The sequence below is a fragment of the Poecilia reticulata genome, chromosome 9, assembly GCF_904066995.2.
Source record: "Poecilia reticulata chromosome 9, P_reticulata-male-v2, whole genome shotgun sequence".
NCBI lineage: Eukaryota > Metazoa > Chordata > Actinopteri > Cyprinodontiformes > Poeciliidae > Poecilia > Poecilia reticulata.
In genome coordinates, this window is record NC_088838.1 from 11219296 (window position 1) to 11246633 (window position 27338).

The 27338-nt window shown below is 40.9% G+C and overlaps 2 protein-coding genes across 5 annotated transcripts; one reads left to right on the forward strand and one right to left on the reverse strand.

The window, feature by feature from the left end:
• Positions 1 to 2483: 2483 nt before the first annotated feature.
• syn1 (synapsin I) lies at positions 2484 to 18672 on the reverse strand. Of its 2 annotated transcripts, none has more exons than XM_008419191.3 (14): positions 18428 to 18672; positions 17709 to 18177; positions 12881 to 12938; positions 11775 to 11866; positions 11529 to 11685; positions 11343 to 11432; positions 10076 to 10138; positions 9835 to 9977; positions 9652 to 9726; positions 9464 to 9566; positions 9227 to 9376; positions 8732 to 8801; positions 8150 to 8633; positions 2484 to 6666 (listed from the first exon to the last, which is right to left on the reverse strand). In XM_008419191.3, the coding sequence occupies exons 2-14, from the start codon at positions 18026 to 18028 to the stop codon at positions 6531 to 6533; spliced, it is 1941 nt and encodes a 646-aa protein (XP_008417413.2). In that variant the 5' UTR covers positions 18029 to 18177; positions 18428 to 18672; the 3' UTR covers positions 2484 to 6530. The 2 variants fall into 2 exon arrangements, with proteins under 2 accessions (XP_008417413.2, XP_008417414.2); XM_008419192.3 differs by having other exon boundaries at positions 2484 to 6628; positions 18428 to 18671.
• On the forward strand, positions 18620 to 25289 carry vgll4l (vestigial like 4 like). 3 transcript variants are annotated; one of them, XM_008419195.3, is made up of 7 exons: positions 18620 to 18709; positions 18972 to 19091; positions 21545 to 21627; positions 23267 to 23390; positions 23477 to 23720; positions 24263 to 24344; positions 24491 to 25289. In XM_008419195.3, the coding sequence occupies exons 3-7, from the start codon at positions 21561 to 21563 to the stop codon at positions 24781 to 24783; spliced, it is 810 nt and encodes a 269-aa protein (XP_008417417.1). In that variant the 5' UTR covers positions 18620 to 18709; positions 18972 to 19091; positions 21545 to 21560; the 3' UTR covers positions 24784 to 25289. The 3 variants fall into 3 exon arrangements, with proteins under 3 accessions (XP_008417417.1, XP_017162249.1, XP_008417416.1); XM_017306760.2 differs by lacking the exon at positions 18620 to 18709 and having other exon boundaries at positions 18868 to 19091; XM_008419194.3 differs by lacking the exons at positions 18620 to 18709; positions 18972 to 19091 and having other exon boundaries at positions 21017 to 21627.
• The last annotated feature ends 2049 nt before the right edge of the window (positions 25290 to 27338 follow it).

Here is a 27338-nt window from a genome sequence, read left to right on the forward strand (position 1 = left end):
GGAATGGTGGGTCACATAGTACAATGTATTAGCATTTCTCAGCTGCAGCTGCTGTATTTAGAATTAAAGCCTTTAGGAAAGTCAGACTAAAATATACCATATGACATCATAAAGCAAGAAACAGGCCACTGTCCTACCAAAGATGACTTGATGAGTTTGTTTGCGTCGACATATGTATATGTATATGTATATTACATATATATAAAAGGTTGTATGATTGCAATTTAAGTGTCAAAAGTAAATGAAAATAAATTATTAAATTTTAGATAAGATCTTTTTAAATTGAAACCTCTCAAGCGTCACATATAACAATTAAAAAAAAATTTTACACTCATAAACTGTTCATAAATGTAACCGGAGTGCACGTGATGCTATTCTGAATTTTTAACTGAGAATGAGAAAACCAACCTACTTTGACCAATTGTAATGTGTGAATGTGTGAGTGGTTCTGTGCTGCCGGAGGCTGCAGGCGACAGACTGATGGTCTGCACCACCTTGTGGTCAGTGTGCAACTGTTGTTAAACGGTGAAAACCTATTCAGCTCTGTAATTAGTTGCAATTACTTCCAAAGGTTTAAATTTAAGAAGGAAAAACAAACTTTACTGGACATTATTTTTAGCTAAATGCCACAAAAAAGCATATTTGTCCCTAACAGTGCATTTTTCCTAAACTAAAACTACAAATTTCTTCATGTACAGAATCTGTTAAAGAAAAAATTGAAGTGATGAGGTTAGTATCAAATTATAAACAGCTAATGCAAACAATTAAATAATGATTCCAACATATATCGCTTCATCTTTAACTAAAACTAAATAATTTTAATTGTCTGCTGTTTCTCTTATATACTCATTTAGACTTGTGTGTTTCTCATTCACTGCTCTCATTTGGATTGTCGATATCGCTAGCTTGTCTGCAACCAATAACCTTCCTGCGGGAAACGTACTATTAGAATATGTGGAATATTTCTGCTTAGTGGAATTGTCTGATATGACAACAAAGCAGCATAAAAATCAGAAATGTTACAGCAGGTTAGCAAAGCAGAATTAGCAGTGCCTACTCCAATTACAGGAGGCTTTTGAAAAGTGATATTATGGCACATATTGTTGTTAAAGGCTTGACATATTTCTTGTCACTCTACAAGAGCTTTTGTGGAAGCATGCTCTCCTATTCGTAATTTGGGGTCACCTGAGCAACCCGGCTTCATTAACAGTTTTCACTACAGCCTTATAGAGGACAGTAATGGTTTTTAAACTGTTTACTTTGAAGTTATAAAATGAAGAAAAAAGTGATATCGCACCAGAATATCTTTGTTGTTCTTGAGAGAGGAATTGTCCACTGCTTGAAAACAGCAAATCTCTACGGAAGAGGATTAGGGTCACTGGAAAAAAATAAATAAAACAGTTCTGAAGTCAGAATTCTGACTTTAATCTCAGAATTCTGACTTTTTTCTCAGAATTCTGAGATTAAAGTCAGAACTGTTTTATTTTCGTGTAGCCACGATTTCTTCCGTAAATCTCTCCATGCCGTATTTCTTGAAAAATCTTTTCTCTTTTTACTTCTTCTGCTCATCCCCTCATTTTCTTTATATGTTTTCTTTGGCGCGGGCTGCACAGTGGCACAGTTGGTAGAGCTGTTGCCTTGCAGCAAGAAGGTTCTGGGTTCGATTCCCGGCCCCGGTCTTTCTGCATGGAGTTTGCATTTTCTCCCTGTGCATGTGTGGGTTTTCTCCGGGTACTCCGGTTTCCTCCCACAGTCCAAAAACATGACTGTCAGGTTAATTGGCCTCTCCAAATTGCCCCAAGGTGTGAGTGTGTGTGTGCATGGTTGTGTGTCCTGTGTGTTTCTGTGTTGCCCTGCGACAGACTGGCGACCTGTCCAGGGTGACCCCGCCTCTCGCCCAGTACGCTAGCTGGAGATAGGCACCAGCACCTCTCCCGAACCCACTGAGGGACAAGGGTGTAAGAAAATGGATGGATGGATGGATGGATGGATGTATTTGGCGCCTCTTGTGGCTGAAGTTATTATAGTCCTATCTAACACATACAGTCTAGTGGTCACACAAATCAGGGCCATAGCTAAAGGTGGAAAAACAGAAATGAAAAGGTGCACAGTATAAAAGTTTTGCAGTCGAGCAGACTGTGAGGTATATGAATTAGGATTTATTCCCTTCAGTGAGCCGTAGTTGGTCCCAGCAGCCTGTACCCTGTCCCAAAGCACTCACCCTGATAACGCTCAACTGTCTTTTTTAGCTCAGTGTTTGTGGATTTTAAGCCAGGGTAATTCCAATAAGATGTGCACTTCTGACTTACGATAATGTAAGAAATACATTTTTTTCTCTGTTTTACAGAGGAATATCATTGGTGGTGCACCACTTTATACTCAATCTCCTGTCTGCTTCTGCATAAAAGAAAATCCAGCTCCTATCTAAGTAATCCCTTCCAGGTCTTCATAGTTCCACAAGAAGAAGAAGCACAAATAAGAAGTTCGTATTTGGTCATAGACTTTATTGGACGTGTCCATGTTTCAATAACATATTCATTTTCACATGATATAGCTACATTGCATATAACATCTATTTTTCTTTTTACACTTAACTCAATAATCCACCATAAATTATACGACACATCGTCTTGTCTGCGATGATGAGGAACCTCGGGCGTTTGCACTTTTTCACATTTAGGGTGTAACGATTTGAACATGAGAGGCATCGACTGACTGCTTTAACCCATTCACAGGTTCATAATGATTTTATATTTTCACAATGATTATACAGTGCAATAGGTAAACAATAAAGTCATCTGTATGAAAACAAACAAAAATGTACATTCACAGTCAAATATAGCCACAGTAAAGGATCCAAATTGGTGAAAACCCAAAGAAAAGGAAACTTTGTTGCATTGTTGCCTCTGCTCATTCCTTGCATGTTTTATGTCTCAGAGTGGCAGAGACCTCTGAGGGTAATATTTTATTAAAAAACAACCATCCATGGTAAATGCGATGGCTTGCTTTTACACATTGCTGATTTTGCTGATAGACTTACGATAAATCAGACAATAATATGCGCCGACAGTGAGTTGCGAAATTTTAAAATGATACCCTGAATCAATTAATGCATAACATTACGAGCCCCATACTGTGGAACCTCATAGATTTTACAAAGGCAATGCTAGAAATAAGTAAAAGGGCCACTTGAATACCTTTAACTTAAAAACTGAACAATTCACCAGCACACCTAACATCAACAAGCATGAAACAGCAGCAAGGGGGAGAAGCTCAGAGCTCTTTACAGCACATCTATTCGGTTTGGACAATTTGCACATTAATGCACTGTTGAGCACAAGGAGTCACTGTGGCTACACGAACAGACCAATAAGCACAGGCAGCGTGAAGGAGAATCTGCAGAATCAATATTTTGTGATTACTCTCTACTTTTAAAAAAAAAAAAAAAGGGAAAATAAGCAGGTTATTGCAGCTCTACATTATTATTCAAATGGAATGCACTCTCTTTGGAAGACATGTTTAGCGTCTGGTAACAAGAGTTGATTTCCACTAGCAACTTGGATTTCTGCTGCGATTAGTGAAGACTTCTGCAGAGATCCTTCATTACAATTGTTTTGCTGCTATCATTGCACACACGACTCTCACAATAACATTCCTTGGCTGAGTATAAGGGTATGTCCCAGTGAAAAGAATAGGAAGCAGGGTTGGAAGTAGATGTTGAGATTCATAAAACAGACTCAGGTTTGGAGTGCAATGCAACCGCCCCCTCTCCCCTTGAAAGTCAGGGCCATTGTAAAACCTGTTGACCGTTTTCTAACTCCCGGTCCTTGCTGCTCCTCTCTGCAGCTCAGCACCACCTCTGAGAGCGAGGTTAATGAGCTGTCGCTCCATCAAGTGCCCCATTAAGTGCCCCATCAAATAAACCTGAAAATGCAAACTTCACACATTTGTGCATGACATTATTTTCAAGTAAGATTTTTGCTGAATGTCTGTGCAAAAGTATTTTAAACAACAAGACATTTCACGTCACGGCAAATGAAAAGAAAAAAAAAAGGCATGCATGTCCCTCATCGTCTGTAAACAGCCACATTGTGCCTGAAAATGGAAGAACCTCAGCCACGCACGAGTGTCACAATCAAGTGGACATCCCTGAGACAGCTCCATTTGATCTGAAGTTCTTGTCTGTCTAAGGCGTGCTTTCTTTTGTAATTTTTTTCTTTTATTTTCCTTCTTAAGGTGAAGAGCGTTTCATTCGTGTGCAGCGAAAATTAATGGAAAGAAAGCGAGAGTGACGACATACCCACGACACCTACGAAGCTACTTTACTGACTAATCCACTACATGTGACGACACAGTTACAAGCGCCGAAGTGAGATGCTGGAAACCGCAACAGTTGCCTCCTATTGACATGCAGCTACGACATCACCGTGAGCAGTCGAAACGGCTCGAACACATCTAGAGTGTCTGCTAACACTGCGGGGAGCTGTGGAAGTGGACTGTACAAAAATTATTGAGGCAGGTGGTGGTGGGATTTTGCACCTTTCGAGTCAAATTCCGACGATATTGAGATAGCCAATCTATTTTCATTTCTGCCGTAGCCCTCAAGAGATCAAAGGTTTTTTTGTTTTTTTAATCAACAGCATTTTGCTACATGCTGATTATTGAGACTAAAATTCAGCTGCTGATATTAAAGTAGATAACTTTTGAGTGGGTTATAGGAATGTGTTTTATCAGAGGCACAGGATTCCTAAGATGGGGGGTCGGAACCCCACTGGACAAATCAGGATGTGTGAAATCTCAAACTCTTCCTCCCAATGAAAGCAAATAGCAAAACGGTTCATGTTTAGCGTGTACTCATTCTTTAAGAGTAGCATAACGTAAAATAACATAACAACAAGAGATAAAGTAACACATTGGTTGCTGATGCTATTTGTATTGTCAATATATCACTGTTTAAATGACTTATTAGTAATGCTTATCATTAACAATATCCCAGCTAAGGATGGGTTTCTTTAAGGTTTTCTTGACATGATAACTTTGATGAAAATGCCATAGTTTCATTTGTAGCAGCACCCTGTTAAAGGGAAAAGTATACCAAGCTATGAAATGGTAATACCTATTATTTAAAGCAGAAAAACCAAAAAATATATATTAAACTGCTTCAAAAATGAAGTAAAATGTTGATTATTACAGTTGTAAAAAAGGAAGGAGCAACAGATGTAAAATTGAGAGCTTGGAGCGTGGTGCTACTTTATGCTTCAAACATCGGGAGAAAACTCAGGTCACTCTCTGGGATTTCATCAAAAGTACTTTAAACCACAGGAACAGGAAAATGAAAAATGTTTGTGATCTAGTAGCCGTAACTTCATATCTACCTTCATATTTGTGTGGGATCCTACTCTCTCCATATTGAGACTTTTAGCTGCTCCCATCTGACAGAAAATACATTCTGTCAAGATACAGAACAAATATGAAGAAACTGTTTTATCCCATCTACATTTTCTCTGAATGAGAGCTTGTTTTAATTTCATTAGGATTCGGTTGTTATTTGTTAGCAATTTTGGTTTAGTATTTAGCTGAGATGACATCGTGATGCTATCTTGATCTTTACTGTCTTGCTTTGAGTTAGAGTGTGTTTATGAACCATTGAAGCAATGGTTCATGGGAGTTTTATATCGTAACTTCCTAATTACCTGCAGCTAGCTGAACTGTTTAGCTAACGCTAGCTTGTAGAAGAAAAGGAAGAAGTGGAGATTATAGTTTCCACGGTGCTATTTTTTATTTCCGTCTCCTCCTCTGCTCTAATGCTACACCAAATAACATTTCCGTTATCTTAGGAATAAAATGCAACACTCTTTGCTTTTGCATTAGGAAATTTGCTCTTAGGTAAAGTTGCTACAAAAAGGTTTGCAACCCAGCTCCTGTATTTGATTTTGTTGCCAAAAAAATAAAAAATTCCTAGCATATCTTTTCAAGAAAATGGAGTGTATTTTTGTTTTACTTTTATTTTAGTATAACTTGCAATAATTGTCACTAGATCAAGATTTTACGGAGTAATAGGAAATTGTTTTTTTTTTACTATTTTCCTTATCCCAATAACAATTGTACAGTCCTTCAGTTTTTTTGACCACAAATACCACAACGGATTTACAGCACCAACAAACAAGAGGAAGCCGTATTGTGCTGCTTTGTTTCTGATTTTAGTTAATGGGTGTCACATGCACATATATAGGCTTTTGTGAGGTTTGCCATGATGACCCGGTTAAGCTTTAAGCAAGGCGAGAAATGTCTGAAACATCACATCATCTGACTCTATTCTACCTTTTTGTTCACTCTAATAGATATTAACTGTTTGGGCAGTGGGTGTCAAGTGTGTACACTTTCATATCACACTAATAAATTGGAGATTCTGTTGGTCCTTGCTCGTTTCCGGAGTGGGGTGTAGAAGGGGTGTCTGTCCATCAGTTTGCCTGTCTGTTTTTCTCTCAGCTGGAGGAGAAGAAAGAGGGATGGGAGGATCTGATGCCAGCTCAGTCTGAGAAGAGACTGGCAAAAGATTTGCGTAGATTGCGTATGGTTTCAGCCTTCACCTCGTCCTGGCTAAGGCTGGCTCGGGGCGCTGGGGTTTCTGGAATGTTGAAGGTATTGGTAAGAGACTGGGATTTGCTATAAAGAGAGGGAAATGGCAATAGAGGAGAAGGAAAGGCTATTAAAGTCATGCAGCAAACCAATGGAATGAAAAGACTGGAGCACAGCAAGGCAAAGAGACAGAGATAAAGCGAGAGGGAGAGAGAGAGAGGGCGATACAGAGGAGGAAATACTCAATAAAAGATGAAAAAAGGGTCATTCCTTCTCCGGGGTCATTCAGAATTACCTTATCATTTCAAGTCAGCATTGACATGATATGAATAGTGAATGACGTTGTTTATATTGGTGTGTGTTTTGTCTGGGATTGATCGGGAAAATATTTTGTCAAAATAGAAATGAACAGAAGCCAAAAAAAAACGGGGGCATCAGAAAATTGTCGGCTAAAGAACGGAAAGAAACTCGTACGGTGTAGTTGTATCTGTGAGTAATGAATGTGTGTCAGCTTTTACTTTTAGACCTTTTTGACAATCTAGTGTGGTGTCGGTGGTTATTTCAAAACCAGAAATATTCCATATACATTTGTCACGAGCTATTTGTGACTTTTGCATTCTTGCTTTGTTGCAAAATCAACCTTTTTTATTTATTTTGCATAAGATTTATTTCAGAAAGCTTCAATAATTAAAACGTCTTGCCCTGCGCCTGATGAAACACAGGAGATCCAAACTATGATACAACCATCATGTTTAGCCACCGTCATGTTTAGTAATGTGGATATGGTTTCTATTCTACATATTGTGTTTCTCTTAATACAAAATTCACAGCCAGTGTAGTTTGAAACATAAAACGTTATCCATTAACCTGCCAGCTTGTTGGTATCATCTTAGCCAACTTCCAGGTGAACACCTGTGTCCTAGCATTAGCACATTTGGTCTTTAAAAGTAGCAGTGGGAAAGGTTCTCACGTCAGAGTGAATTCTTCAGGTCGACCACTCCTACAGAAGATAGAAACTGTTCTTAATTTCATTCTTTTCAAGATAGGGTCGACATTTTTTCTTTTTTTTATGTCTATTTTCTCATGTGCTCAGATATGTAATTCAACAAATAAAGGATTAGACTTTTATAAGTACCCCCGTTGTGTCAACAGACGTCTTTACCAACCGTTTATTAAGTTATTACCTGTAATTTGGTGTTTAAATGTGTCCCTGAGAAAGCTGCTTCGGAACAAGGATTTTAATAGTTGTGTCACCTGAATTCCCGTTTGGTAAAAGCTGCCTGTTGCTTTAGTGTTTCACAACCTCACCAGACAATCTGACATGTTTCTGTTTTGTAAAACTAACTGCTGTAAGAATGACAAATGTAGGAATCGATACAGCATGCACATTCAAGCGGATAGCCGCTGTGTGAGCGGATTTTTTTTACATGTGGCATGCATGCCTCAGAGCAGGCAAAAAAAAAAAAAGTAAGAATAGACATTCTGTGGATGTCAGTTCTGAGGCTTGAAAAGTACAAATGAGATGGTACTGATCCAGTTCGTTGTTCTGTTCTCGGGAACGGCTACTTACTTTAGTTGTGGAGAGCCGCCCATAGCCGGGCTGTCCTGACTGGGCTTCTGTGGGGGCTGGGGCTTTTGCTGCAGAGGGGGGCGTCCCCCCGGGCCACCCTGACCCTGGGCAGCGGGTCTCGGCTGCTGGGTGGTTGGAGGCCCGGGACGGGTTGGCTGGACCTTCTGTGATCCTCCCTGCGACTGTTGTCTAGGGAGTGGGGCTGGTTTCTGCTGCTGCTGCCCACTGGGAGGTTTCTGACTGGCAGAAGGTTTCTGCTGCTGGGAGACGGATTGCTGCCTCTGAGTTTGAGGGGAACCTCCCTGGCTTCGCTGAGGAGCGCCCTGGCCTGGGGCTCGGGTTTGGGCTGAAGGGCCCTGGCTAGGCTTGGCCTGAGAAGCGGGCTCAGCGGTACCCGGGCTGGCAGCAGACTGCTGAGCTGGTGCTGGAGGCTGGCCCTGAGGCTGGGGTCGCTGCTGGGTCGGAGGACTTTGTTGGGGACCACCTGCAGGAGGTAAAATATGGCACCACTCATATTTGTATGCCGTGATATTACTTTGGTTTTGACTTTTTCAATAAACACCAAATATCAGAATAACGTACCCTGAGGAGAGGGGCGCTGTTGAGCCTGTGGCACTCTTGGCTGTGAGACAGGCTGAGGAGAAACTGCTTTCTGCAAAACAAACAGATGGCTCAGAAAATGTCGCATCTGCCACAATGTGTACAAATTATGCAGGTGGAAGCGTCCTCATAAAAGATTAAAGTTGGAGGTAATTGTAACAACACTAACTGCTGAACTGTTATTTATTAAGTATGAACAACATCTTCATATTACATGACCACTCTTATAGGTTTTCTACTTTAAATATAAATCGTCTTTATTTTCACATAAAGAGTAAAACACTGTAAATTGGAGAGGATGAGCACTACTTTAGTCAAACACAGACCTTCATACCTTACACGAATCCTTCATTTCAAGAAAAAGCAAAGTAGTAACATATTGTGACAGGAGTTGCAATTACAAACAAGATGGAGAACAAAAGAGTGTTTGTTTTTTTCTTTGCTAGGGTAAGCATATTGTGCACGCAGTGTAAGCACCTGTGCCGGCTGTCCCGCTGCCGCGCGTACCGAGGAAGAACTGGGAGTACGTGGAACAGTCTCTTGCATCTTAGAAACCACAAGTTCTGCAATCTGAACTCGATCCTCATCCTGCTGGTCCCCAATCAGTGGCATCGAACAGTCGTCAACCTAAAATGAAGCATAATGTTTCAAATTGTAAGAAACACCCAAGTAATGATAGGCAAACGTCAGCATGCTCGCACTGCGGTAAAGTACCTCGATAATGTAGTCTTTGCCATCTTTACCGTGTAAAGCCTCCACAGCACAGATGTCTAACCCGCCAAAGATGTCTGCGCATGAATCCACCCACAATTTGTACCTGCAACCATGTGGTCAGTAGGAATTCTGTTATCCTGCGAGACATGCCGTTTGGATTTTAGTAGCATTCAATCACGTGTTCTTACTTGTCTGACATGGCCACCTGCTCCAGCATAGAAGAGCCCGTGTTAGTTTTCCAGTTTCCAGAAATGGAGGTCCTCCTGGTAAAAAAAAAACAAAAAAAAACGCAGTTTATGACACACTTCCAGTGAGGTGAGTGAGAGTGAAACATGACATTCGAAAAACACAGACACAACGAACTGACTCACATGTAAGCCTTGTAGTTGTTGCCAATCTTCTGGATGCGGACGTCGTACTTTGCGTCAATGAAAGGCTCGGAAGTGGCGTAGGTCTTGGTCAGGGCCACAACACTGGCGATATCTTGAAAGTCATACTGATTGTCCACTTTCACCTAGTCGGCAGGTGTGAAAACACACATTTGGTAGTACTCGTTAGTCCCATATGCGATGTGTTCTACATAACATAAAGGGTTGATCATTCCATCCCTACCTTTCCCATTCCTGAGTGAGCATGGCCCATCTTTACGACAACAGGATACTTAGGGGCGCTGATCTGTAAAAAAAAAAAACAACAACATTATATTATGAACTACCACACCATTTGATCCTAAATCCAAAACTCTCATGGCATTTGAAGAGATTGGTTAGAAAAAAACAAAGTATTATCCTGGTAATTACGGAGGGTTATGTAAAATCCCCTTTTTTGAGCTTTAGATCATGTTATGATGTTATTCCTTCATCAAACCCGGACTATTGTTCTTAAATCTCCCATGGCAACCATTCATAGGTACCTTAACGTTCGCTCACATAACACTCCGCCTATTCCCACAAAGATCCTCCTTGGAGCTTCAGTCTCCAGCCGAGCTTCCACCCCACAAAAGCAACCCCACCCACACAGCACCAAATGAGCATCACTTATTTACGCAAGTGATGGTCAATTTGTCCTAAGGATCCAAAAGGAAAAACAATCCCGTTGCCATGACAGCACCACCATCAGCAGTCGATAGAAAGAAGAGTGGATCCATGCTTTCAGGTCGTTAGCCTAAAATCAAGACTGGTTAGATGAGGCGACATTTTTCCAATCTGACATTGTCTAGCTTTCTTGAGCCTTTTCGTTTCCTGTTGTTAGCTAATCTTCTCCTGCTGTGGTCCTTCTGTTTCAAGGTTCGTCAAGATATGTTGGTTTTCCACATATTTTGATTATAATGAGCTACTGCTTCCTTTGTGTCATCTCAGCCAGTCTCGTCATTCTCTCCTAACTTGTGCCATCAACAAGACATTTTCATCCACTCGGCTCCCGCTTGCCGGACGTTCTCACTTTTTCAGATTTTTTTCTGTGAACGTGAGAGATGGTTGTGCATAAAAATCCCAGCAGAGCATACCTTCATTACGAAAATTGCTGAAGAAAACCCCTGTTTTTGTAACATATTGTTTCTAATGATTAAAACATCAATCGCTTAATCCAACATTGAGGACACACAGTCATTTTGAAGACTTGAAAGCCAGCCCAGTTCTGTCAGCCTGAGATTGCAGGGGTGGAGATGACTGCTCTGCAGCAACAACCTCAATGTTCCCGACACTGACTCGGCAGCCCAATAATCAAAAAACTCTGCCGCCGCAAGCAAAAAACCCAAACAGATATAAATCACGAGAGAAAAGTCAGAATGGCTTTAGCAGCTATGTGAAATAAAACGTGAATTACAGCTGAAAATCTGATGCCTCAGGAAGTGGCGAAGAGGAGATTCCAAGGAACTCACCATTTCTTTGTGATTTGGATAGTAAACCTGCTCGATCAGTGGGAACTCCTCTGGGCCCAGCTGCTTGTGGAGCCTTGACATCTGAGCAAACTGAGGGAGAATTTAACCTTGAGATGCCACTCTGATTGTCTGTACATCTGGAAGCTGCTCGCCGTGGACCGAACAGAGTCCATAAGGACTACTTACCACCCACGGTTTGTCACAGAAGTTATAGACAGAGTGCAGGGTGTTAACGCTTGGCAGTCCAGCGTACTGCAGTCCGATCACCATGTTGCGATGGTCTCCGTTCCTGTCCATGCTGAAGGCGTGCTGCCTGATCAGCACAAAGTCTGGCCTGAAGGATCTGGCACAGAGGGCATGAGGAAAACATTGAACGGAATTGTGAGAACCTAAACTTTGCAGCAGAAACTCCAAACTAAAAACAGGACTTACTTAGTAACCTTATGCCCATTCCTGATGGCGTCCATGTTGACGTTATAGGTGCCGCTGGCATTGGCCACTAGGTTGATCTCTGAGAACTCTGCCTGGAAAGAACAACATCAAATTCAAACCCTTTTCAACCACATAAAAATTGCATTAACTGTGGGGGTGCATGAGCATAAATAATAGTTAATCCATCAGCCAGGAAGACTTATTACAAGCTATTCGTTTCTGGAGAGATTGATTTACCCATGTGATATCCTGCCAGATTAATACTAAGTTCATTTTGTCACATTACTCTATGATAGAACAACACAAAAATCATTATTATTACAGGTCTATCAGCTCAAATCCAATTGAAATAAAACAAAGTTTGCGGCATAACAAAATGTCAAAAGTTCAGGGGTATTAATACTTTTGCAAGGCACTTTAAGTCAGAGCCGAGAGTTAAAGAGACCAAAATACACACGGATAAAAGTGCCTGAGGCAAAGAAGATGATTTTTGAAACATCTGGGCGCATTCCTGCTCCTAGCATGCTATAAATAACCACCGGTTTAAATCTGCAAACACAAACACCATTGGCCAACACGTTTCTGCTAAAACTATTAGCTAAATTACTCCTGGTCAGTCATCGGGTCACGTTAACAGGCAGGGTTCTTGCGTACCGTATTGGATCATTCATAATGACTTCATAGTGTATTAATAAGTAAGAAAGCGTTTCACTGAAAATTAATGCAGCTGTGAGTATCAGTTCTTACTCGATAGTGAAACGGACCCTGAGACATTTATTGTTTGGAGCTCTCTGTGAACATGGCAGCTCATTAATAATGCCACTGCTTTTTTTTTCTGCTAAGAAAAATAAACTGTACGCTAGGAGGCCTATTTCTGTTTTGACATAAGAAGATCGAAGGCAGTTGTTGTCCATCGGCAAGCAAAACACGCTACAATCTTATGAAAAAAAGAAAGCATGCAACATCGCTCTCACTGAAGACTCCATCAGGTGAACTGCTTGGACGATTTCTTTAATTTCTTTATCCTCGATCAAACTGTTGTTTCGTTTTGTAAATTCACTCTCCTGCTGCGGAAATAACACTTAACAGTTGGGTTCATGACCTACCTGTTCTACTTTGATGTCAAATTCACCGTGAATCTTTCTTCCTCTGAAAACCTTCACCCTGTTGAATGTGAAACAAAGATATGAATCAATGTGTTTGTTTATGTTTGGGAACAAAATGAAAAACAGTTGAAGCTTTTTTTTCTTTTCTTTTCTTTTTGTTTTTCCTCCAGCCCAAGCAGGACATTTTGAAACTGGGAACAGTCTCGGCTTTGACACATTCAGGCTGCTGATGCTTCAGATTAAATCTGAAAGCGCAACTTAATTTTTTGCGATGCTGAGATTTGCATGTGATAGTGAGTCATTTTGTCTGCTTAGTTATTGCTTTTTGAAAACTTGCTGCGCAAACCTTTACACACTTTGTCACAAACTTAATTGCAAATGTCTGGGATTTTATTTAAATAGTGCATACTTGTGACATCGAAGGAAAACAATACATGGTTTTTAGAAACTAGAAATGTTAAAAATATGGGAGAATGTTTTATATTTTTTTTGTAACACAACTTTTCACTTTAATTGCAGCTACATGATGTTTGTGTTATGTCGCTGTACCAGGCTTTGTGCATCTGGAGGCTGATGTTTTTAACTCAATGTTCTTTGTAAAGTAAATCAAACTGAGTAAGATTGGAGTGCCTATGAAAATCTATTTTGAGGTCTTGTCTTGTCCAATCTAACATTTTCATATACTTTAATCTGAGCAACTGTAACTGCAAGGTTCTGTTTGTTTAGCGGTTGTTGCCCTGCTGGAAAAGGAGCAGCATTAAACATGGTTTTCTTCCAGGACTGCCCTGTGTAGCTTTAAGAAGCTTGATTTCTTCTAACCAGAGCACATTCTTCTACAATGCTTCCTGTGTTATTTCACGCTTTGTGTCAAACTCTGTACGTCAAACTTCTTCAGGCTTTACTCTGTCCCTGCCGCTCATTCGTAAAGGTCACATTTGGGCAGTTAATGAGCCATAGTTGTCCAATCAAAAGATTCTCCCGTCTGAGCTGTGGATCTCTGCAGCTCCTCCAGAGTTAGCATGGGCCTTTTGGAAATGCTTCTGATTAATGTTAGGCTGCGTTTAGGTGGATACTCGTGTTTTTGTATTTTTGTCATTTTTTCCCCAAACAACAATTGGAAAAACGGATATTGTTTTATAAACGCCCTTACAACTAAATTAGGCATAATGTGTTTTTTTGGTCTATGTGGTCTGTCCATAGGCGTAGGAACCCGGGGGCACGGGGGGGACATGTCCCCCCCAATATTGGAGAGAGCCACATTCGTCCCCCCCCCAATAATTTCACCGCAGTTGCGAAGAATTTTAAAATCTTCCACTCGCATACTTTTATTTTGAAGGCACACAACAGCGCATTCAGCGCAAACTGTCTGTCAGGAATGTTGCCATGAATATCGCTCGTTTATAACATCTTATTGTCAATTGTCTTTTATATGTAGAACTAAATCTTTTTGGTTAAGCGGTTTTAATTCTGGAATAGTCACATGTCCAAAGTTTTACTGCTAACTTTGTTTAAAAGTTAGCTAGTCTAGTCACAATGATTTAGAATGAGACTGAAACAGCAGCAAAATTAGCCTTTAAAGTGAGCAACACCTGATCATACTCGACCACTTACCATGTATTTATATATTATATTCAGGGGTGAAAGTAAGGGGGTACAGCAGGGTACTGCATACCCCTAAAAGATTTAGTAGGGGTACGCAGTACCTGCAAGAGAGGGGAGCGGCTGTCTACTGTAAAGAATCAATGGGTTCACTGTGCAGCCGCGAGTGCACCCACTAATCACCCATGACTGATTAGTTTTTCAAGAACAATCTAAAACACGACTTAATCAGTTAATAACTTTTTTCCCATTTCATATTGTTTCTGAACTGTTCGTGCTTTGCCAGGGCAGGGGCGCAATATGTCGATCGTGGAAGGTTTTGAGTCGATCTCGGCATTAGGAGACAAACTGAACGCCGCCAGTATGCAGAGAGCAACACGTCCTCCTCTGACTGGCTTAAAATGTTCAAAACTATTTAAAAAGAACAACAACAACGGGTGTGCTTAAATGACAGAGACGGAGAGTAAAAATGTGCGAGTGGTTTAGAGTTGATCACTTGTTCAGGTTGTTTTACTTTTGTTTTCCTTTGTCTTGGCGCCTCACAGCCGCTGTAGTTTCTGAACATTCAATAAATGACAAACTTGGACTAATTACCACGTTCTTTGTGAGAATAAGTCAACAACAAACATCAAACACGGTAAATACGTTTTATTAAGTATTTAACAAACAAATGGCTTCTACCACAATAATTATGTGAAATTTAATTAATTGTCTAATATTAAAAAATAATTTGGTGCTGTCGGACTCAGAGTCTGAGAGGCTTTTCCTCTATCAAACAAATTTTTTTTTTTGCCTCTTATTTAGTGGAAATATTGATGTTGATGAGATTTTCTCCAAAATAACCTTTTTCAACCTTTATAGCTCCACTGTTGAAATGAGGCTCTAACATTCACAAATGACATTAAAATAAAATCCAGTCCAACATCTGGTTTGAGGTGATTCCTCTGGAACCTTTTGAAGGAAAAATATCCCAACTTCAGAAGATGAGCTTTAACCTAACAGAGCTCTGTGGTTCCTCCTATCAGTATGAGAGTCAGGATGAGGAGGCGCCATGTTAGGAAGAGAAGTGGAAGCTGCATGATCTTCAGAACAAACAGGTCATGATGCTGGGCTACTGATTATCCCTCTGTCTGGACACAGGATCAATAGAACCAGGTTAAAAGCTAAAATGAATTGTTATATGCCAGACAAGGAAAACTGGAATGCACTCCATGCCAGTTTTCAGTTCAGGATTTAGGTCTCATGGCATTTCAAGTTGTCAACATTGCAGCCAGTGGGCTGAAGGAAATATAATTGGATATATACCAGATGTTGGATATATATCCAACCAGATGTATATTTTTTTGGCATAATACCCCCAAGAATTTAAAACTACTTTCACCCCTGATTATATTATATTATATTATATTATATTATATTATATTATATTATTTAGATATTTAGGAGAACAGCAGTGGTAGAATGATGTTGAAAAAAGGTGAAGAAGTTCTGGTGAGGTCTTCATTTAGTTTATTGAAATATGTATTAACTGTTTTTAATTTTTAAATAAACTAAACTATTTTATTATGAGAGGAGCAGGTCAGGGAAGACATAGGAGAGCCAGGTGGAGTTTCAGAGTGTGAAGATATAAAATTATATTAATGTCAATAAAACCAGAAAGGACAATGGGTGAAGACTGATGTCAAGTTGATTTCTTTCAACGTTTCAATATTTTTTTCATTATTTCCACACTATAAGGGTAATGGTTAGGAGACAATAAGAAAAGTGCTTGAGGAGAGGTTTAAAAATTAATAATTGAAAATTTTTGCTACACAGTAAATAGAGTTGAGATGTATAATAATGTATACATCTGAAAATTAAGTTGTTTAAATTCTCATTCTGTATGATAAAAATATACTTTTTTATATTTAGTTCACATTCTGACATTGTACATTACTGTAGTGTCTGTCGTAAATACATGAATCCATGCAGGAACATCAGGCTGCAGAGAGTCAGAGAGACAGAAACACATATCCGTAGATATTTTAGTTAAATGTTTACGGCTGAAAATAACAGGATAATAAAAACATTTAGGCTTTTTGCTTCAGTGTTTTTTATGGCTCATGTTTGGTAAGTTACTGAATGCAGGGCTGGAAAGTGAGACTGAGTTAACAGTGAGGAGCTAAGATGTCTGATAGATGTGAAAATTATCATTTTTATTTATTTTGTAGATCAAACTGTTGCACTGATGTAGAGAAGTTGTTCAAGAAGAACAAAACTTGTTTTTTAGATTTTATTTTTGTTGGTCATACTGCTGTATTGAGTTTAAAACTGTCAAGTCCTATTTTATGAGCTATTTTCTACTTTGGTTTTAGAAAGAGGTAGAACCTGTTCAATTACCAGTACATTTATACCAATCCATTTTGACCAATAATCAAATGTCTTTTGACCAATAATATATATCACAATCTGTTAGCCTGTCTGTGCTTATCTTGCTAGTTGTGAAGCAACTAATTTCTAATCTGATTATTGGATTGTAAATAGTAACATGTTAGAATACTTGTTACTGAAACAAGGGTCAGATTAGAGTAACGCATTGCTGATGTGTTGATGGCATAATTGTTTGACATTTCTGCTCAAGCTATTTACTGATCTGTCAGGTTTCCGATATGCGTCCCTCCCAATGACAGACTCGTTCCTACGCCCTTGGGTCTATCTAACAAACCTCTGAGAACAAAAAAGTATATACATATTAAAAACCGATGTATTCGTTTCATTCCATTTCATTTCACAATCATGCATGAATAAAAAATGCACTGAAGATTGTGGTTGTGATTTGACAAATCAAGAAAAGACTCAAGGGTTGGGGTGTCAGTGCTTTTTAAGTGTAGTGTAACTTTCACACCAATCAACGACTGATTGCCACCTGGCTATGTTACATGATGCAGATGCAGGGTTTTCTTTCTTTCTTTCTTTCTTTCTTTCTGTCTTTCTTTCTTTCTTTCTTTCTTTCTTTTTATTTTATTTTATTTCTCCTTTGTTTTTGCATGCAAGGTTCATCTTTGCCATGTCACAAGCACAGGAGCATCCTCCTCATCTAAGCACGAAGCCGTTTGGCAGCTTCACGTGGAGCGCCTCTCGGCATCACCTGAATCATATGACCTTCCAGATCTTGTGCCACTGCAGCCCACAGTGGACCTGGCACACATTCTGTGTCTAGACTGGCCGCTGATGCGCGCCGCTCTCTTACCAGTCGGTCTGCTGGTCGTCGATCACCAGGAGGATCTTGCCGTGGCTGGAGACTCCAGCCCGATCCGCCGCCTCGGATAGGGTTGCTGCCGCAGCGGCGGTGGTCTGCTTGACAGCATTGGAGATGGAGGAGAAGAAACCGGAGCCTCCGCCTGCAGGCTGCGGCTGCGGCTGAGCGGCGGGCTGGCGCCTCTCCGCCGGCCCGGGCGACACTGCGGGGCTTTGCTGCGGCGGGTCGGGGCGTTGGAGGTCGGTCATGTAGCCATTGGGCAGATTGGACATGAAATTACTGTCCGAGAGACGTCGACGCAAGTAATTCATGGTGGAGGTTTGTTGAAATGACGTAGAGAGAAGTAGGTCAAAAAAAAAAAAAATTTAAATCCCACCTACTGACACAGAACTTGGTGTTCGGTGAGAAAAATAAATGATTGGACTAGTTTCCCATGTGCATAAACGGGAATCACCGCCACCTAAAAGAGAATAAAGTCGGGTTTTTATTAATTAGATCGCGATGATTAATAATTTCAGGGTTTTTTTAGTTTTTTTTTAAAGAAATGAACATAGTAAGAAATCGTGACTGCTACAGCAGAGAAAATCAGCCTGCAGCTAGATTACAGCTGAAATATGCACAGGTTAAATCACTCGTTTGAATCATATTAATTCCGTTTAATGGGGCTCTCCCGCAATAAAATAAGCATCAAGGTACTTGCTGAAGCCTACCTGGGAATGTATCCAAAGTGATCCGCCCCAAGGATGGATGAGGCGATGGTTTCCTACTGCTCAGTCACAGGAAAAGCCTGCACGCAGGTAACCGTCATGTCCTCTGGGCGCAGAGCCAGGCCGTGCGTCCGACTTGAAACCGGAGAAATAAATACAAGCTAAAGTCTTCCCAGCATCCCCGCCGCCCTGCTTCCCTTCAAGACCCAGTTTTTTCCGTCTGCCCTGCGTCACTCCCCAGTCATCCTGAGGGAGAGGAGGCTGCGAGGCTGGACAGTTGTCAAGGTAACGCGAGGATGCAGGAGCTGATTTCCGGTGCTGTTTGGAAAGTAAAGGCATGCTGTTAAAGTTACATTCTTTTTTTTTGTCGAATTTCCTGCATTAGATAGCATTTTTAAAAGACAAGAATGTAATTAATACGTGCCTACCTATTTACAGTAGTATGCTGATAGTTAAAATAAATACAATTCTTATCAGACTAGAGCTTCCTGCTGCTCTGTCCAGCATTAACTGTGAGGGACACTTCCTGTGTTCCGGCTGTGTTTAGGTGCATTTGACGCAGCAGTGTGAAGGGTAATGAGGGTGGTGCTGATGAGAGGCAGTGGCAGAGGTCGTGTGCCTCTGACACGCGTGAACCAGCTGCTGACTCCGCGGGACCATCAGGTCGGTAAGTCATATGGGATCCCGCTGGGGGCCAATAGAAACACATCTATTTATTGCTCAGGTGCTCGTTTGATTTTCAATACGGTCGATTTTTAGTGATGCGCCATCTGTTGGTGATGAACAGACCACCCCCTCTGCATATGCCCTCCCGTGGGAGCCCTATATCCTCTACTGTATATGGAAACTACACTGTGGTGGAAACTTGCCGATGATCACAAAGGGAAACAGGCACTCCTGCTATTCTCTCTTGAATCATTAATATAGTGGAGGGTCAATGTATAGCTCACCCTCTGCTCATAAAATAAACCAAAAAAAAAAAGTGCTTATCTTTGAATTTTTTGCAAGTTTGTTGACCTGTAAACAAGGGGCGTCTCCAGAATATTTTTGTAAGGGGTGACCGGACACACCAAACTAAAAGCCATGAAAGAATTACATGAGTTTTATTTTAATGTCAGAAAAATAGCTCTTAATAAAGAACTAAAGTATATGATCCTTGATTTGCTCAAGCAACCAATGTGTCTTTAAATTCATGTTGTCAGGAACATGCTTGCAAAATGTAGCATCAATAATTTTAGGGAAACACCAGCGAGTACCTTGTTTAAAGTTTAACCACTCGTTTATTACTGTTTACACAGAGGTCTACGGTTACAATGAAACCATTTTGGAACAATGACGGCCTCAAGTGAAAACGAGATTCACAAAGCAGAACTTAAGCGTATCAAACAAAAGTTACAGTGATATGAACATGAGGCGTCTGTCTGGGTCCCCAAGAGGGAGCCAGCAGAAGAGTTACACAAGAGTGCTTTATATATATATATATATATATATATATATATATATGAGGCTTTAAGACATCATGATTCTGTTCATTCAGCTCTGTAGATAAACACAAACTTTTTGTAAATTGCCTCATTTTTCCTAAGAGTGGTAATAGTGAGAGTTTTATTTATGTTATTTGAGAAATCCATGCTTGTCATTCCAGTTGTCTCGTCACCCAAAGGTTTTGATGTGGGTTTAAGTGTTTTCTTTTTCAAGATGAGCTAAGCTAACTCAACTGCTTTTACACCCTGAGATTAGAGTCTTGACACCTTGTTGCACAATTGTTGCTAATGGGCATTTTAAAATGATTTAGAACAGTCTTAAAATATTAGCGGTCTCTCACATGATGTGTCTGATTTCTATTTGCATTATTTAAATACTTTGAAACTGTGAGATCACTGAGCAATGCAGCTTTGTTGGAGCATAACTCTGTCACGGTGACCCTGTCAGGACACACGGGTTTAGATAATGTCATGAACCGCGTTCATTGAAGAAGTTTGCTCTCAGACTTGCTTGTCCACTCACAGATTCCTTGCATTTTAAGACTAAATTCCTCATGTTGTGAAATGTTAACTCTGCAAAGAATTTGTCACTGTGTAAACACGCCTTTAAACATGTGTACCTTTAACCAGGAATGTTTCATCTCTTATTATTGAAACATGCTGTAGAAAGTCTTGTTTCTCCAGTGCATGTCGACGTAAGGGGGCACTGTTGGGCTGAAATTAGACCCGGTTTTGTTCACAAACACTATTCAGGCAAGACCTTTGCAGCTGGAGTGCTTTGAAATTTTAAGCTTAAGGCCAATATTCCCCGTGCATGATTAGATGGTTGCTATCTCACAGTAGCACACACATAGTGCGGGTTACTTGTTTCTCATATCACCAGGGTCGTAGTGTCTGCAGATAAGATTGTTCTCATGCCTGCAGTATTTTCAGAACTTAGGAGTCTTTGTCCAGCCGTTAACAAAAGCCTTTGGATTAGAGGTGAGGCGGGCTCAGAGTACAGCTGCAAACGTGTATGGGCAGATCAGTGGAATGACTGAAGCCACAGTGGGCTAAGCACTCAGAAAAATGCAGTTTGGTGAGATTTCAGATCTGGGGGGGGAGGAAGAGGGAAGGACATACAAGGGTGGGCAAGGTGTTGATTCCACAGAGGGAAAACAAAAGGCATTCTTCACCTTTAGGAGTCTTTGAAACCCCTCTTGGAAAAGAAATGTATATGCCTAAACAAAACAAAACAAAAACAAAAAATAAAACAAAATAAAAAAGGTTCGCTTTTTAATTATTTTAGACTTGGGGGAGTATATTTAAAGGATTTGTGAATGCTCTTCTGGTAGGAGGGAGCAGTGTAACCCCATGACATTTTAACAACTCAACTTTCCACTTTTGAAACAAGTTTACCTGTGAGAACCTTACGCCTAAAAAACACCGCAACAATGGAGTGAATGAACGAGGCCGTCTGATTGGCCCGGAGAGCAGCCAATCTGAGTGCAGGCATGAGTCACAGGTCGAGGCGGTCCGCGCTTACCTGACACTTTACCTACCTGAGCGCAGAGCCAGAATCTCATTACCCTTCTAATACAAGCCGTATCTGAGGTTCAGATTGCTCCACCGAGTGTTTTTTTTTTTCTCCACTCAGACAAAGTCCAGCAGCCATGGCTGTGGCTAACTTCCAGTACATTACCCGGATGAGCAGTGGCTTCAAGGTCTACATTTTAGAAGGTGAGTTTGGGGGACACTTTCTCTTTATTTCTTTGTGTTACTTTGTGATAGATATATATATGTATATATAAATACATGTACTTTTATGACCAGTACAAGTAACATGAACAGCTTTACATTTCAGTGATATCCATTTGCCTCATTAACGTACAGTCATTGCCTGTTTTTGTTCCGCCGCTGCCTGCCTTTGTCCTGTCAGTGGTGTTTATGTAAATGCAGTGATTGATAAGAACACATATCTGATCAAATTGAAGCTAAAACCCAAAAAGTACCTCGTACAACGCACGTTACAGATGAACATTGTTGGATTGGTACCTTCTTTTTTTTCTTTTTTTTTTTTTTTAATACGGGAAGTCTTGTCAAGATTAAAGCAATGAGGGACACCACTTTAGACCTTGTTTCTAAAATGTCAACAAAGGAACTGTACAGTGTGTGCCGCTTTCGCATTTCAGCAAAAGTCTGATTAAATTTAGCAAAACTGAAGGTCACGCGCCGCACACTCACAGCTAATAAGAAAAAAATATCCATGCCCGAGGCATTAGAAAATCAGCATAGGTGTGGTTATACCTGCTCCCCCCCCCCCCCTCCACAATGGCAAACTGTGTGAAGGAGTAGCACGCAGGTGATGGAATGTTTATGCAATAGGTAAGGCAAACTGATGAGTTCAAGCAATGACGATGAACTCCCCGCTTTTTAGTCCTGCACTGCGAAACGGATAATCACCTATTGTTTCGGTCAGACTGCAGTGGTTACTGTGTTGTCTTGCAAACGGAGGAATCCTCCAGTCATTTAGTGAATGTGGACTTGCAAGTGTTTAACAGCGAAGCGTGGGGTGATCACAATTTTAAGGAGTGTTGGTGTTTTGACTATAAGCATGACAAACTATCCCAAACCCTGATGGCGCGTTGATTTGGTTCAGCGTGAGCTCTATTTGGAATCAAATGCAACCATGAAAGACCTGTGAAAATCACACCTTGTTTTTCTTTGTTTTTTTTTTTAACTGGGGGACTGAATCTCACCATTGTGCATCTCTCCAGCTCTTGCATTCAGCTTATCAGACCCAACCTCAGCTCACGCGTTTTAACTTGAGTAGACTCAAAATAAAATTTCAAAAGTAGGTACATCTACGTCCACAGAGGGGTTCGCATCTACGTCCCTCTGTGGACATGGATGTGAACAGTTTTCAAACCTCCAAACGTTTGAAAACTTCCAACTCTTTGAACAGTTTCTACCCCACAAATGAAATGAAAAACTGTGTTGATCGTATTCTTGGAGGCGTGTGAATGGGCTGGATGCCAGCATTGAAGAAAAACAACATTTACCGTTAGTATTGAATCAGCTGTGAAGTGTTGAAACCCTCGCTGATCAGGTAGATCGAGTTTAGCTGCTTAACGGAGCTTACAATTAACGGTGAAAAAAAAAAAAAAACATTTCCCACGACTAGCTGTCATGCAGGTTGATGTCATGGGATGAAAACAACTATTAGTCACCCGTAAGTGTTAAGTGCTTTCTAACAGAAAAAAACATTGTGACAGGTCACTTTAGATGAAAGACGGTAACCTTCCAATAGTATATCAGGATATCGTCATCATGTTGCTTAAACCTTTCTGATTGTCTGACTCTGACCCCTGTTTTATAGGTCAGCCTCATCTCAGAGGTGAAGACCGGTACAGACATATGGGTAACGAGCGACCTCGAGCTCCGGCTGTGTTTCCGATCAAACGCAAGCGTAACTTCGAGAGGGGCCTCACGTTGGAGGAAAGGTTAGCAGAACCTTTGATTTTTGCCCACATAAATGCAAGTTGTCTTGAAGAAACAAAGCCATTTCTGATGACTCTATCCGTTTTAGGCGAGAGCGGGCAATAAACAGGAACAAGATGGCACAGAGGGATGGTCCGGTGCCTGCACCCTTCAGTAACCAGCAGAGTCCATCATCCCCTCAGAGCCCAACGCCTAGTCCTACCAGCCCTTTCCCCCCCTACGTCTACTACACACCAGTCAGTGACGAACCCCTGGCGCTCATCAAAAAACCAAGGAAAGACCTTGAAAACGCAAGAGGAAAGACTACGGCCTCTGCTGCCACTCAGATCCAGGTACTTCAGCTGTTCTGAACAAGAGCCGCTTGTTTCTTCAGGAGGCCAGCTTTTGACTGAGATAAAGGAAGTTCAGGCAGTCATTACTTTGGAAACGTGGCAGCTGTGATGTTCCCTTTTAACAGCAGCATAGCTTGAGGGTAACCCACAGCAGGGGTACATCTCTACTCTTTAGTCAGTGAAGTCTACTGAGTGCACACAGGCCTAAGCTTGCCTGAGCAATGCAATCCAGCCGGATTCAAGTAGAAAATGTAAGCAATGGAAAGAGGAATGCCCTCAACAAGACCAAACAGACTGCTTTCCTTCTGAACTGTTTATGCCATCACAGTAGAAGCGAGTTGATTTTCAGGAGCAAACCCAACCAGTTTAATCACTTCTGCGTTAAACTGTGCACATTGCTGTGGTTGTAATCTTAACAGAGTTCATTCTCAGGTTTAGGCAGCAGCGCTGAAGGTTAAAGATTCAAAGGAAAACAAAACCTAGGGCCACTGTTGAAATCCTAATAATGATTGACCCACTTATTTCTTTTTCCTTTCCCACAGATGCGCCCATCGGTGATCACCTGTGTGTCATCAGTACAGAGCCCTTCTTCTAGACCCGAGGTCCGCAAAAGCCACTCCTCAGGTCAGTCTCTCACTCTCTCCAGACTGTCACTCCCAAACTCGTCACAATCAACTCATAGACTAAATACCCACTCAGCCTTGAACAGACTCTCTCTGACTCACAGAGGTGTGTATTTGACTTGTGTCATGCATCCTTTCTTTTTCCAGGAGACTCTGATTCCAATTATGATCACGTCCTCGAGGAGCATTTCCAGAGGAGCCTAGGGGTGAACTACCAACAAGCGCCCACCAAGGAACTTTCCATCAGTGTGTCTGTGGACGACCACTTTGCCAAGGCACTGGGACAGGACAAGTGGCTGCAGATCAAATCCAAGTCGTCCTCCTGCTCCTCCACGCCTCCCAGTAGCCCCAGCGTCACCCACTCGCCCACCTACAGCCACAGTCCCAACCATTCCCACAAACAGTCGCTGCTGACATCCAGCCACTGGACCCTTAACTAAGCGGGAATGACACCACTACTGAACTTTTCTTTTTTTTTTTTTTTTTTTACATTTCAGCGCAAATGGCTCTGCCTGTCCACGTAAAACAGACGAGCCAGCGCAAGTGTTCAGAGATGGCCAACAGATCACAACAGAGTGCACTCACCGTGGACGCGTGCACATCCAAACCCGACACACTAAACTCTGATAAATGTAGCACTTGAGCCGGAGAACGTTGTTTTATTATATTTCTACCCTGTGCTTAGCATCTGACACTTGAAATACTTTAGATGGTTTTTTTGGGCCAAGTAATCCTCTACATTTCTTTAAGTTTGTGCTATTCTTAGCAGACTGCATGTTTGCCACAAATTGACTGTATTTGTATTTATATTCTGATACACTTGGGTTTTTTTTCCCCAGTCTGAATGACTGGTCTATCTGCTGTGTAAAATTTTTTGCTTGTAAGCTTTACACAAATTAGCAAATGTTTTTCTAAAAAAAAAGAATAAAATGAACAAAAAAAAATATTTTTTTTATGTTTCTTTCTTTTGCATGGATGACAAGTCTGAAAGGAAATGGAAGATTATGGGTATCTTTTAAGCGGAGATCAGAGTGATCCGGACAATCTTAATTTAATCGGTGAGTCAGTGAACACACCTGGCCAGAAGACGCTTTCCAACAATGAGCATTGTTGCTCAACTCTAAAATTAAATGGCTGCATGAGCAACTCATCCTGGACCCCTTTTCCAGTAAATCTGAGAGAATGTAGGGAGCATGTCCCAGCAGGCGCTCTGACATTCCTGTGTCCTGAGAAAATGACTCCCTCAGATCTTACAGATCCTGTTTGGCAAGGGATCGGAGGTAGGGCTGCAGGGGAATAAAGGGTTGGGCTGATAGGCCTGAGCATGAGAACTAGTCATGCTCTGCTGTTCCCTATTTGCATGTCCTAGCTTGTCAAATTTTGAAAACGATTGGAGACTTTGACTGAAAAATACCAAAGAGGCTGTGACTGAAATTCAGATTTTAAAAGATTACCTTGAATGTCCGGACAATTTGTTCTCGGGCGGGAAAACTACAGCCGAGCTGCGGATATTGTTTCTGTCTTCATCTTGCAAATGGAATAAACTTTTGTATTTGTCAAATTGAACCTCTTTACAACAAGCAAAACGCCATCAAACGTTCGCACTCCACAGCGTCTTGGGTGAGTTCGCATGTATGGGAGCAAAATATTGATCAACCTTGGATGATTACTTTCTCAGTGAGTCACAAACTGGTATTTCAACAAATTCATCCAGTGTAACCTGAATAGGGGCTTTGATGCCACCTAGAGGCTCCCAAGAAGTGCTTAAACAGCCAAAATTTCCAGTGACTCATGCCGTGCGATAAACAACTTCACCAGCGACTATCAGTTCTTTAGAAAACGGCTGTTTGGACGCAGGTGTTTTGACGCTGAAGCGAAAGAGGAAATCATTTTCTCTTGTAGAATCACAATGAAATGCATGGACTCTCACCTACAGGTACAGTCTCACATTTAAGGTTTTCCCTCCAAAATCTGGAAGTCGATGCAAAAAACCCCAAAAAACATTAAATCTACCAGTGTAACAATGAGGTTAGTAAAGCACAGCAGGTCCTGAGTGCCATCACCTTGATAGATGGTTTTTGAACTGTGCAGACGAATTTGCGATGAGAATGTGACGAGAAATGCTTCTCATGCAGCTGGATAACAAATGCACATTGTTGAGAGAGGGAGCAGTCACTGCTCACTGCCATCCCTAATCCTTCATAAGTGACAGAAAACAGCATTTAACTCATGCAAACAGTTATTAAAAATCTCTTACCATAAGAAAAATTGGCCACACCATTCTGGGAAAATTCTTGAATTTTTGTTGGATAAATCGCTGTCAACAAATCCGTAATCCTTTTTGTAAACACGAAACAGTAGCGCGCTAATCTCCTGAGAACATAAATGTGGCTGTGATGTTGGTAAATAGATCTTGTGAAGCGCTGTGTTTAATCAGAGAAAGTTGTCTGGGATATACACTTTTATAATTCCGAGCTTTAAAATCAGCCAGTTATTGTGAAAGGACACCTGCGCCTCTGGTGCAACAACGTTGCCTCATCGTAGAGAGCTTGTTTCTGAAATTTTCCATGTTTTATTCACTTAGACCAGTTTTTAGAAATTGCTTCAAAGGCAAGCTAAGACATGAGAAGCTTGAGTTATTAATTAATTGATTTTATTTGTAATAAAAGTTAATGTCACCACTTTGATGTTCTCACATGACAAATTAAGGGATTTAAATGCTGGTAGAATTGCTTTGCCGAAAAAGAAGACCTTACTAGTAAAATTTTAAAAACCAGTCATGAAAATTGGTTTGTCTCTTTAAAAATCTACTTTAAAAAGCTACTTTAAAAATCCCAGTGGCTAAAAAAGCTGTTGCCTTTTTACGATCTGCAGCATTTTTGCTGCTGTGCTCTGCACAAATCTTAATATTCCTGTTGAATATTTTCACTTTTCTTTTCAATATAGAAAAAAAAATTGGAAATTTTGGTCTGCACTTTGACTGGGCCACCATAGC